Raw genomic sequence first — 14,249 nt, 5'->3', positions numbered from 1 at the left:
TAAGATAAACAATGCAAAAAGTAAAACATGCCGAAGTAAGAAGCATTATTTTTATGGCTTTAACATTGCGTTAATGGTTCCATGCTTCAAGACAAAGTTTTAAAATTTAAACTGGAAATTGAAGAAGGTGGTGAATTTACAGCTAGTAATGGTTTTCTTGACCGATGGAAAAAGCGATATAGTATGGTTTTCACCACCTCTCAATAAGTGGAGGGACCTTGTCAGCCACAAAGACGCTTTCATTTTAAACTTCTTGGTGGAGAAGGAATTTCCAGTGACCAGTTATACAACAACTGTGATGAGACTGCTGAACTAAAAATGCTGCTCACGAAAACGCTTGCTTAGAAAAAAGAAACTTTAGCCCAAGGCTACAAGAGCAAGGAATGGGTTACTGTGTTAGCCTGTAGCCATGTAACTGGCAGTTATAAGCTTAGACTAACATTCACTAGAATATCAAAAAGTATAAAGCCTCTAACAAACAGAAAAATCATGTGTTGCTAGTTTGGTAAATAAACTATCCAAAAAACTTGAATGAATTCTGCAATTTTTAAGAAATGGTTTTTTAATAAGTTTGTGTTTTCAGTTGAAAAGCATATATCTAAGAACAATTTGTCAAGGAAAGCTATTCTTTCCACCAAATGGCTAATGAATTAAAAGACAATGACATAAAAACTGTATTTTTACAGCCCTTTTAAAAAAGGCTGTTTATATGGGAAGAAAAGTTTAAAGTCTGTAGCAAACAATGTAAGTAAAATTTCCACTTTGTCTTATGTGTGAATAACTGCTCTTACCAACTTGTAAATCATCGTTCTCTAGGATACCCTGGACTGTGTTACAACTGCTCCCATCTCCTCCACATTCTCGACACTGGTCTTCCCTTGCTGAGGACCCCAGCATATGGTCACACCCCACAGGCTGCAAGTATTACACATTTAAATAAGACATTCCACGGTAACTGAACTTTAGACATGTAACAGAAAATGAAAACTTAGTTGATTTGTTTAGTTAAAATCGAATTTTATATAACGTTTAATTGCGTAACATTCTTTAATTGCGTAACAAAATCCCACCCTGGGTCAGCACCTGGTTTGTAAATCCAGAGACAGTTTTTAGCTTCTCTTGCACAGTTAAAAATTTTACTTCCAGTGGGAAAAAAATATTTGGTTACTTTTAACCATAACTGTATATTTTATGTATAGATACCAATATTATAGATCATACCCTCTTTACTACAAAATATCTTTCATTGAACATTTCCTCGATTCAAAGGACCTTGCAAACTACCCCCTTAGTAAGAATTATAAGAACTATGAATAAGGTTGAGACTGACCAAACATTTTCCATCAACACAGACGTCCAGTTTCTCCTCATCACAGCGAGTCCCATCAGCCACCTTGTTCTTGTGTCTGTAGTAGAAACGTTCACCTCGGGGCATACAATTAAGCTCGCATTTGTTCGGGGCTTTTGTGTAAGGTACCCATCTGTTCAGACATATTTACAGTTTTAGAGCATTATAATATAATATTATAAGCTTTATTTTTATAATTAAATGAGCTTTAGTGAAGCCTATCTCTCAAGGGGCTAAAACAATCCATTTCTGTCTGCCTGTCTTCACAATATCTTGAAAACGAACTGACCTATAGACTTTAAATTGTGTATGTAGATTTGTGTCTATATAAGCAACACTGAGTTTGATAATGGTGCATGTCACTCTATTGGATTTGGCTGAGCGTTAGAGAATATTTTTACACTAGTTTTACACGTAACCATGATAGCAACAAGAAAATTGTAGGATAAATAAATGTATAAACAAACTGATTCCAATTGAATAAGATTTCAACATGTGACTTTTATTCATTTAGTGAAAAGAAAAGTATGGAGTGGAAAGTTGGAAAGTCAATGTTAAAAGTTGGTGACAGGATTTCATTTTAGCACACTCTTGCATTGTAGTACTCTAGCGCACCGGAACTGTTATTTAAACATTCTGTTATGAAATCTAACTTAATGAACAAAATGTGACTGTGTCATGTGGCAAGATATATTAAAAGAGTTTATCTGAAGACCTCTAAGTTTGCTAAAACTTCATTTCTACATAGACAAGAATGAGTTCTATAATGGTACATGTCGAAATATGGATTTGGTTGAGTGTAATTAAAGCCTATCACTTAGTAGGCTGACACACAATTTCTGTTTAGTCTGCGGGGGATGTAAACATTTCTTTATTGTAAGATTGCCTGCCATCTCGAGAATGAAATGACTTATAAACTATACATTTTGTATACAACCTTAGTGAAGTCTGTTATGCAACACACGGTGAGAAATATTCTAGCCTTTTATACACTACAATACTGTGCCCCAGCAAAATAGTTTTTCTTCCAATATCCAATGTTCTCTAAAATAAAACAATTATTCTAATCATGTCTTAACTCTAAGAGAGATGGTTTGAAAATTTGGTAGAAAGTTAGAGATATGAGTGCATTGGTTATTTTCATAACTGAGCACTGGCTATTTCAAATGAGCTTATTGAGGTTATTTTTTAGTTACTGCCATACCTTAAATCCATGTTTGACTATTATTTATTTTGTGTTTAGCACACCTTTAAATCATGCAAGTTGGGTAATTTCCAAAACAACCAACCGTCCTAAAAAGTCTTCCAAAATATACTCCAATGTTATTGATCAAAACTGTGTCTTTATTTACAAAATATATGGGGTGTCTATATTTTTTGAGTGTTCAAGAAGTATGTTCTATTTGAAAAAGGGGAAAATAATTATAAATATATTGTAGGTTTGGTTATAAATAAAAAGGGTAGCAGTAAAAAAACTATGGCTAGGCCACAAAAATTTGTATTGTATTACAAAAAGAGATCAGTTCATTAATCTGGTAGTAAAATTTAAAGAGACAGTTTCCAGCATTATCAGGGCCCGATTAACCAGTAGGCTAAGTAGGCTGCAGCCTAGGGCGCGAGACCGGTGACGATTTTAGGGGGGCGCTTCGGAGTTCAAGATGAAGTGCTTTTTATATGTAGTAAATAAAATGGTATGGTCTAAAACTTCACTATACATTTTTTTACATTATTTACACATCCACCTAGACCTTAGATTTACTCCATTTACTTAAAAATAACTATTAAGTAGAAAAAGAAATTAATTAATAGCGATTAGTGACAACGCATAGTAATTATCGTAACGGTAGGGAAACTAAAAGGGAAATTTTGCTTCGCGCGAGGGGCGCCGCCGGCCGCCGCCCTTCGCCGTTTGCAACACTGACGCTCTCTGACAGATAGAGAGAGACAGAGTGTAGCTGCAGCTGCAGTCAGTCGTCTCCTCGTCTGCACTGTTTGTTTTAGGCCTATGGCCTATGAATTATTTGGACTTTCGTTGTGATTAATTGGTGTCATTGCTCGTTATTATAAACACTGACATTTATTCGTAAGTCGAGTAGAGTGTTTGATACTGAAATATTAGAAGAAGCAGTGGTTTGCTTGTTTTACATATGTAGGCTACATTATGAGTAAAAAACCAAGTGGTTCCGAATACCGTAAACGGGCCCGGGAGCGTAACGAACGGGAAAGTGCTCTTCTAAATAAAATTCATAGACTAGACGATTTTTTCAATAAACCCGAAACTCCCAGCTGTTCTGCTGAGACATTGCCGGTCGTCACGGGAACTGAACGAAACGTTGTGAGTGAGGACAGCGGTGTTATAGTGGAAGTGGAAGTGATTCAACAGCCTGCCAGTGCCACTGCTACCGATGTCTCAGACACCACAACGGAAATTGCACCTGTACACGTCCCTTCACCACCATCAACCGAGCAAATAGCAGATTTGGGACATCAGTTGCAAGATTGTGTACCAGCAAATAAAGAGGTAACCGATTCAGGAAATATTTATGATCCCGCTTTATGGCTGGTAAATGAGGCATTGCGTGAATACTTTGCAGTGCACAGCATCAATCAAAATGACAGTGGGGATTTTTCCCAATCAAAGCGGCAGTATTCTGACCAAAACCGTTATTTGAACAAAGCTTGTTTTTTCAAAAAACTTGTAAATGGAGAGATTGTAAAAAGAACTCATTTAGTTTATTCCAAATCAACTGGCTATGTATACTGTGCTCCTTGTAAGCTCTATGGGGGGACGACTGCCTTAGCTACAGTTGGAGGAATTTAGCTGTGCTCGTAGGGTCCTAATACTACCCTTTCAACAAATAAACGCTGTCTGTGTGGTGGGTTGCGTTTACGTGCTAGCCGCTGAGATGAAGGGTAACAATCTCTTTAACGACTTTAAACTCACGATTTCGATTTGCAGATTAGTATTGACAAATACATTATTTTTAAAAACAAGTTAAACAGTACTATAACAACTGAAAAACAAGGATAAGTCCTATTATTGCTATTATTTGGTATTCTCTTGTTTTTTAATTCCACCACAATGTCACAAAACAGACTGATTGTAGTGAGTGTGATGAGTTATTTGGGTCAATACGATTCCTGAAAGGAGGGGTTTACCCATGAGTCACAGGAAATGTTTTCGGGACGCAGCGAATAAAGCTACCGCGCCACCCCTCCCGCCTATCACCACACACTCAAGGTCACGCGCACAGCTAAAGTCCTCGAACTGTACATGCGGCTTTAATGATTGGAAAAATTCACACAAAATTCAAGAACATGATAATAGTCTAGAGCACAGAGAATGTGTGAACAAATATTTGACCCGGATGAATGCACCTCAGAGAATTGATGCAAAACTACTTGAGCAGCATCAAGTAGAAGTGAAGTATTAGAGAGATGTATTGTCAAGAGTTGTTGAAGTAGTTAAGTATTTAACTTCTCGAGGGCTTCCGTTTTATGGTGAAAATGAAATTTTGGGGTCAACCAGTAATGGTAATTTCCTTGGCTGTATCGAGCTTTTGTGCAAGTTTGATCCTTTCATGGCTGACCATGTTGCTCGTTTCGGAAATAAAGGTAAAGGAGTGCCCTCATACTTATCTTCCACGATCGTTAACGAGTTTATTACTCTGTTAGCTGACAATGTTAAATCCAAAATCGCGTCAGATATCAAGAATTCTAAGTATTTTTCGATTATTGTCGACTCTACTCCAGATGTTTCCAATGTGGATCAATTGACTTTTGTCATTCGTTTTGTAGCACCTGACGGGTCACCTAATGAGCGGTTCATAACGTTCATCCCAAATTGTGGCCATAAAGGGGAAGATATGGAGAAGGCTGTGATAAATACTCTTGAAAGTTTGAACTTAAATATCAGTGACTGTAGAGGTCAGAGTTACGACAATGCAAGTAACATGTCTGGGTGTTACAAGGGGCTTCAAAATCGAATCAAAGAGCAAAATCCTCTTGCTCACTACGTTCCTTGCGCAGCTCATTCGTTACAGCTAGTAGGTTCGACCGCTACAGAAAGTAGTAGTAGTTCTGTTGAATATTTTGCCCTGGCACAGCAAATGTACAACTTTTTCCATTCATCTACACACAGATGGGAAATTCTCTTGTCGCAATATGACAAAGAATGTTTGACAGTCAAGACCCTTTCGAAAACTCGCTGGAGTGCAAGAGCAGATGCCAGTAAAGCCATGCACAAGTCATATAAACAAATAATCGCAGCGTTACAAGACATCACTTCAAACGAAGAAAATAAAAAAGACGTACGACTTGAAGCCAAACAACTGATAGAGAAGCTCCAGTCTTTGGAAATGACCATGATGATTTGTTTTTGGAATAAAGTACTCATGAAGTTTCATGACATCAGTGTACGACTTCAATCTGAAGATGGAGACTTAGATCAGACAGCACTTTCGTACGAGCTCCTAGAGTCTTTTCTAAGTTCATTAAGAAATGAGGAACAATTTTCTAACTTTGAAAGTGAGGCAAAGCTTATGTGCAATTCTCAAGAGTACAAACAAGACAATACAAGGAAAAAGAAACCAAAAATCCCTTTTGGAGAAAGCAAAGAGGGGCACACTGAGTTTGATGGGCGGAAATCATTCCTGATAAATTGTTACTACAAAGCAATTGATACACTCCTAGGGCAACTAACAAGGAGAAAATCAATTTATGTCACACTACGAGACTCCTTCAACTTTTTATGGAATTTGAATAAAATTGAGAGTTCAATCTTGAAGGAAAAGGCAACAAAGCTAATGAATGAATATTCAACAGACCTAGATGATTCATTTCCAGATGAGTGTTTGTATCTTCAAAAATTTTTAAAAGATGATAATACATTCTATGAAGAGGAAAATGTACTGTCAGACAGAATGGAGGAAAAGAAGAAAGTCAAACCGACCGGGACTAAAGCCTACAGGCTATTGAAACATGTAAAAACCCTAAAACTTGAATCTCTTTTTCCGAACGTGGAAGTGGCATTGCGGATCTTCTTGAGCATGGCGGTGTCTAATTGCAGCGGAGAAAGATCCTTTTCTGCTCTTACTCGAGTCAAGAATTATTTGAGGTCGACTCTACGGCAAGAAAAACTCCAGGCACTCGCTCTCTTATTTATAGAAAGTGACTATGTACAGCTCGTTCCGTTTGATGACTTGATCGATGCGTTTGCCTCATCAAAAGCACGGAAGAAAGACTTTGTTTAATCAGGGAATATATCGTCATGAGAAAATAAAAAGTTCTTTTGTTAACAGTAGGCCTAATAATTTTATAGTTCTAGCTCATTGTTTGTTATTGTGATTAAATGTTCAAGTCACCAAGTTGTATACCAAAGTCTAATGTCATTTCTATGTAACATAATGTACTTGAATAAACCAGAGAAAGTTGATGACCAATTTGACCATGTTCATTGATTTATTATAAATCCTTTTCAGTGATTTACAGTTAAAACGCTAATTAAACAGGCTATACGTAGCTACTAAGCTTTCTTATTAAAATGGACAACAATAAAATCTCCATTATTATGGCAGCATTTATACTGAAGTAAGAGATAAAATTCACATAATTTTAACAGCCTTAAAATTACAGTATGCATTTTAATTTATTTTGAAAAAAATAAGCCTACAGATTTTTTGAAAGTAACATTACAAAGTGCTGAACTTTGAATTTTGTGACTATTTAATGATAGTAATCTACAAAAAATGTATAAGAATTAAAAACTCATGTAAGGTTTTGGCTGTAGCTAGGACACATTTTTGTATGTCCAACAAAACCAGTGGTAAATAAGAACCCTTGATTCTCTTTAAAGAATGTTACCTACAAGTCTACAACAATAGACCATATTCCATTTTAAAGATACAAATAAATGCTCAGCAGTAAGCATCCTTTCCCTTTGCAAGTTTGCACTTTCTATAATTTTGCTGTTTTTGTTCGTTTGTTTGTGTGTTTTCAGGAAATGACAGCAAACAGCATAGTTCTTTTAACCGTTGAATTTGAACATATTACATAGCAGTTTATACATACATGTATCATTAGACCTTTGAACAATAATTAAAGTTTATAGTTAGTTGCTGAATGTTGTTCTTTTCCTAAAGTTTAATACTCTAAATGGTCTCTCTCTGTAATGGTCTTTAAATTTAAGTAAGTTGAAATTTTATTACAAAAATATAATATGGCCGCTATACAGCAGAACACTTTTTATTATTGAAAATTGACAGAGGGAAGCCGGCCGGAAACCGTTGGGGGGGGGGGGGCGCGAAGTACAAGATAGCCTACGGGCGCCAAAAACCTTAATCGGGCCCTGAGCATTATAAAATGTTTTCTTGTTCTCCAGATTTAGCTCCCTGAGCTGTTGTATCCTCAACATAAAAAGGAGCTGTGAGCTAGGAGATTTTGTTGAACAAAGAATAAAATTTATTCTGAACTACAAATAGAGTATTCAACATGTAAAACATGTTTTAAGAATCAAGTACTTACGTGTAAAACACATCGTCGAAAGGAACATTGTTGAAACTTGAACATTGTTCTGTCCGGAAGTCAACAGAATCCTCAGGACAATCCTTACATACAGTAAACTTAAATTAAACCAACATAACAAAATCATTTATATCTATCATATGTTTTCTAGCTGTACAATTGTGAATCTAAATAGCATTGTTATTTGAGGTAATAATATAATTTTTAACTCTGATTAAATCGAAAGGTATTCAAGTTTGAAGTGGTATTAGTTTCTGTTTATCAAAACTAAGTTCTTGAGGATCAAAATCATCAAAGACATTTCTCATGTTATACAAGAAATTACACATCTTAATACTAACTAGATTATTTAAATTCAAAATTTGGACAGTTTCGATGCACATGAGTGCGCGTGTGAGCGTGTGTATGTGCGCACATGTGTATGTGTGTGTAAATGAGGTGTGGAATATGATACCAAAACTATTAAAATCGGTTCAGCTGTTGTCTCCAAGTCTTGTATTGCCTAATTAAAGACTGGTTATTATACAATACATGGTTATAAACACAGAAGATATGATAACAAATAAATTATAGAACATGCACTGGATTATGCTTTTATAAAATTGCAAATCTTTTTTAGATTACAATGCCCAATTATTGAAATTGACACTATTAATTTTACCAAGACAAACCAGGAATTTACTTGTTCAAAGTAAATAAAATAAGTGAGTGTGATTGCAGTTATAATATTACACGATAAATTTAAGCATCACACAAACCATCAGCTAATGTAAATTTGCTTTAGCAGTACCTTTTTGTTTGACTCATTTGATGTAAAAATTCATATATATTCTCACTCTAGTATAATAATAAAAGTTGTATTTTGATACTGACTAGCTAAAAACTTAGTAACATAAGAGCGTACATTTAAAAGAGCCTGCATGAAAAAATGTAACTAGCAGTACATTACAGTTTTAACTTTGCGGCCAACATATGGCAGGTGCTAGCCAATATAATTTTTATGGTTTTAGAATGCAGAGCTAACTTGTAAAAACAATAATTTATACAATAAAAATACTTATTCATAATAAATGTTCATTTATCCTCTATATTTTTCAAACATGACTTTTATTGTTTACGTCCCATTCATAGTTTGAGAATGTAGTGCTAACTTGTAAAAACAAGTAAAACTACACTGTTTTACTCACTGTTTTTTTTACTGTTTTTTTATTTATACAGTAAAATATGTACTCATACTAAAACACAATCATTTTTATCACCTTGTAAAGTAATAAAATTCTTTAGTATCTAGTTGTTAATTTTACTTTATATTATATTTGTAAATGTTAAATAATTAATTAATGACAGAAATACATGAGTTATTTTACTTTAAAACAAACTTTACTTACTTGCAATTTAGTTGCTCATCTAGGTATTAAATAAAGGCCCATTTATTAAAACATTTCTTCTGTTGAAAATTAACAGTAAGTATCACACAAGGACTTAAAAATTCTATACTTCCAATTTATTGTGAATAAATAAATATAAGATATATCATATGTAAGAAGAATATAAACAAAATTGAATCTCAGGAAAAATGTACTTTTTGCTCATCGGACTTTATTGAAAATTAAATTAGGTTATAACCATAAATTAAATGATCAGTAAACGTTGTTTCACAAGTGCTATGTCTTCCGAATACATGACAGGTGAAACATTATTAAACACAATAATCATTTTCTAGGTAGGAAAGAAAAAGCTATATACTGTATAAACACTACATAAAAGGTATATTAAGTATTATATTTTTGTGACTACTAAAATAGTTAATAAAGTGAGACATGTTTGTGTAGCACTGAAGAAAAAGTAAAAAGCAAAATTTAAAAACAACAATTTTAAAGAGAGGAATAGAAATGCCAAAGTTATTTCTTTTCAATTATATTAATATAAAATTCTGATTAAGATTTAAAAACACCATTACCAAATATGGAATTTCTACTAGCTAAAAACACAATTTTGTAAAAATGTTTTAAATAAGGGATGATGAGGTAAATCCCCTACAACAGAGACTACTTATTTGTATATCTCTTTATTGTTTGTTATTGTGTTTTTAAAATTTCATTAAAATTAATTGTGTCAAAAACTTGTTTATAGACATAAATTTCAATCAAGGTTCAAATGCTTAAGATTTGTATAAAATATGAGTAAACACAATCAGATTAATATATTTTATTTTGTGTCCACTTAATAACATGCACTTGTGATTTTTCGTGTTGTTTAGCCTAAATTTACATAAATCTTACATCATCTTATAAAGAAAAAAATGCAACAATTGATATTAAATAAGTACAGTTAGACGTAGCATTTAAAAGTTTTTACGATTTTAGACTAACTACACATTTGTGTTTATTGTTTTTCAGACCAAGGCCATAAATCATTGCGACACCCCAGGCGCCAGAGACGACGAGGTGTGGAGTTTGGGCTAACGTCTCCCCTATTGGCTATTTCTGGATGATAAATTGCTTTTGAAAACACGTCGTGGTTCGTTGTCCTGAAATCATAACAGTTGGGAATGTCCCATGTTTGGGTAGATCGCCTGACCCTTCCCTCGGGAAATGTTTACTTTTTTTGTTTGCTTACATAGACCGTGTACCGGATTTAAGAGATCTATTTTCGTTTTAAGTAGAGTTCACAAATGTGAAATATTTAAACCTATTTCTGGAGTTATTAATTAAGTTTTTATTTATACTGTTGAATAACTGATTTTATTAATAAATAAATGAGCTTCAAGATGACGTGTTCATTATGAATCCTATAAAATTATCTAAATCCCAAAGTAACTTACCTGTATATTGCAGGAGAAGTAGCGTTTGGAAGCACCCTGACATGGAACTCTACTATCTTGCCTGGAACATATAAAAAATGTATTAACATTCGGCTGGGCTGTCGTGTATTATATGAAATCATATCAAAAGTGGATACAAAATTCGTTATATTTTCCGTTATTCCCTTCAAACCCAGAGCAAGAAAGGCCTTCAACAAGACTTAATGAGTAAAACACATCTACAACGTTTGCTTTCTTTGAAAAACAGGACACATTAAGTATTGCTGCGGTAAACACCCGGATTTTAAGTTAGACTCATAAAATTCATGCAACAGTTTATAAATCGTAATAAATTACGAGGCTTAGCTTTATCTAAATAATTAAATATTAAATTAGTTATTGCGTCAATAAGTCTCTTGCGTTAGGTAATTTAAAAGGTCAACAGCTATTTTACAAAGTCTCAATGTAGATATGATGATCGTCATGTATCATATTCAACAGTAGATCTGACAAATTGCTGAAACAAATAAATTTTAACACTTTTGAAAGCCTTTAAAACCACGTTTACAGACTAGTTTTTAAAATTAATTTTAATAACCTATTTTTAAAAACTTTTGATGTAAAGGTGTATTTATTTATTTTAGAAGGTATTCATGTTATATTGGTATTTTTGTGTCATCACGGAAGTTAAACAAGAAGTCTCTTGAAACAAACGCCGCTGAAGTCTAGAATAAACAAATACAAACCATGAATAATTACTGATACGGTATTTAACGGAAACAAACACGTTTGCTCATTTCCTGGAATTCTCCACAGACTAAACAATTCATAAACGTGAACAAAACCATTTTACAGTTCGTAAAACCTGGCTGTAAACAATGCGTAGTAAAACATGCGCGGAATTGTTAAATAAAATAAAATTGGCTCTCTTGGTGGGTCTGCATATTATTTGCTGTTTAGAGTTGTAGGGCCTATAGTGCAATAACTGGAGTAAATTCGTGTAGACTAAAGGAGTAACTTCATATGGTATAATGGATGAAATATTGATGTTTTTCAATGATAACGCTCTAACTGGAGTAACTTCATATATAGGAGTAACTTCACATGGTATAATGAATGAAATATTGGTGTCCTTTTAAATGTTAACGCTCCACTTTTGCACAACCATAAGGTTTTGGGTGAAGGGGGGAAACATTTAAACGCACTGTAATTAAAAACCATGTAATTTTGTATAATGTTGATTACATACTGACGAATGTCGGGCCAGGTAATATGGAAAAACCGCTAAATCGATTTCAATTTCTTTATATATTGTCATTGACTTACACAAATCTCTTTTCATTATATATATGCAAAATGGTTTGGTTGATGGAACACAAATGGAGGTTTACCGATATGCGACAACACAATAATGATTTACAGAATTTGATTGTTTGAGGGATTGGTTTTCTGTAAATGGGCACTCCATGAATGTGTCTAAGACCCAAGTAATTGAATCAAAACAGTGAACTCTAATCCTGACAATATCACTCTAATGAAATTTATATATCAGTTCAAAAAAATAGAAAAATTCCTTGATATTATTGATCATAAATTGAATTGGCGTCCACATATTTCAAATTTAACTAACATTTCATTTTTACAATTTTTTAATAATGCTTAATAACATTAAAAACTCAACTTGCTGTTTACCATACTTATTTCTCCTCACACACGAATTGTGGTGTATTAGTATGGGGTGTCTCTAGGTGTGCTATTAATGTCTTTACAGACCGTGAGAATTCTAGCTGGCAAACATCCACGTGACCTTTTCAAAACTATTGTCATTAATCTAAAATGTCACTTTGCAGTCACTCTAATTTGGATGTAAACTTTCCCGTAAAGTCAAAACTTGACACATTCATGGAGAATCAAACAGTCCTCAGCCATAATACAAGACATAGACATGTCATAAAACCTGTACAACATAGCCTAACTTTGAACGTTCACCTCAGTATGTGAGGCCGAATGTGTACAAGTTCCTGTGCATTTCCGAGAAATTACTTTCCCAAATTAATTCAGAAAAATCTAAGTCAGGGTGCAAAGAGCGTTCTACTCTTTAACAGAATATTATTAGTATAGTAACATGCCTTATATTTAATATAGCTAATATACGTATATGTCTAAGTTTCTGTTTTATTTATTATATTGTGTGTATTTTGCCTATTTTAATTATTTATTGTTGCGTTTCGTCGCTTAACCCAACATACAAAATTATTGAATGCATAGCCTAAAGGCTATAGATACAACATAGATACAATATAATCTACAGATTTTTAATGTATTCTATGTATTTATTCTAATGTATTTATGTATTTTAATTTATAGATTTTAAATTGTTGTTTCATGTATTATACTTATTTCTATTTGATTTTAATCTATATTTTAAGTATTTCAATGTAGTTTAGTCTTTTAAGTTTCATAACAAATCATCTGACATAAAATTATAATGAAATGTGATGCTTAAGAATAAATATACTATGTCTGTAAGAAAAATACTAATGGAAACCACATGTTACGTTTTGACGAGTAAAGTTTCATTGTAATGGAAATGAGGGAGTGTAGCTTTGTTCCTATGTAAGAGAGAAAAAACAATGTGTATAAAGCTGAATTGTGTGTATAAAGCATTGGGTCGTAATTTATTAAATATCTGAAAATTGAAACAGTTTTGAGGTATTTTGAAACTCCTCCAGGAGATTTTAGTCTTCCCTGTAATGTAAAGTTGTTAATCTCTAGTTCTAAAAACTCAAAGCGCCATTCTTTCACCACTCCACTGAATTCTGAAAGCCTCTCTCTGGAGTGAGGAAACACGGCCTAGAATAGGCTGGCACATTCCATGGCGTCATAGCTTAAAAACTATTCTCACAAACAGATTTCAAAGCTTGTATATAAATACGTACAAGACTTAATTATACATTTAAGAATTTCATTTTTCCTTATATAGAATATACATTTTAAAGTGCTGTAATTAACTATAAGCTTTGAACTCGGTTTGTGAAAATGTATGAATGACGCCTTGGAATGTATATAATATTTCAGAATGTTTCATTGTTACATTTAATATTTTGTCTTAGAATATTTCATAAAACTAATAAGACACTGGAAAATGGCAATAAAATAGACAGAAACTTTGAATAAAGTAAATAACTGAGGATACGTAGGTAACAGTTTATTTGTGAGACTGTTTTAATCATTTTTACGATTATTGTATTTCGTCAGATGTCAATTATATGAATAGACAATAGCTTCTTTTGGTTGTGTTATCATTTGGGTATTATAGTCAGTAAGGAAAATCGGAATATTATCAAAGAAAATGCAATTCTTTATATACTTAATCTTTTATAACGTTTTATGTTTAAACTGTTTTTATTATTATTTAGCGCACGTTTAAATGATTATTAATTCACAACGACAAGATCCATTACCAAATCCGACAGACTATTTTCAAATGCATAAATGTTAAATGATGGTAAGGAAATGCCGTGTTATAATACTAATAATGAACTCTATGGATATTCTGTAAAAATTACACACGAT

General features: G+C 33.2%; 1 protein-coding gene across 4 annotated transcripts in view; it reads right to left on the bottom strand.

Moving 5' to 3' along the window:
- LOC124373818 (papilin) overlaps window positions 1-14,249 on the bottom strand; it is a 195,166-nt gene that overhangs the window by 75,272 nt on the left and 105,645 nt on the right. For all 4 annotated transcript variants that reach the window (XM_046832168.1, XM_046832153.1, XM_046832155.1 and 1 more), the window contains exons 4-7: window positions 10,695-10,755; window positions 7,871-7,953; window positions 1,331-1,481; window positions 792-915 (exon numbers count right to left, since the gene is read on the bottom strand). In XM_046832168.1, coding sequence (XP_046688124.1) covers window positions 792-915; window positions 1,331-1,481; window positions 7,871-7,953; window positions 10,695-10,755 — 419 coding nt within the window. The remainder of the gene's footprint in view (window positions 1-791; window positions 916-1,330; window positions 1,482-7,870; window positions 7,954-10,694; window positions 10,756-14,249) is intronic.

The sequence above is a fragment of the Homalodisca vitripennis genome, chromosome 1, assembly GCF_021130785.1.
Source record: "Homalodisca vitripennis isolate AUS2020 chromosome 1, UT_GWSS_2.1, whole genome shotgun sequence".
NCBI lineage: Eukaryota > Metazoa > Arthropoda > Insecta > Hemiptera > Cicadellidae > Homalodisca > Homalodisca vitripennis.
Note: the sequence above shows the minus strand (reverse complement) of the source record. Positions and strands in the feature narration are given on the sequence as shown.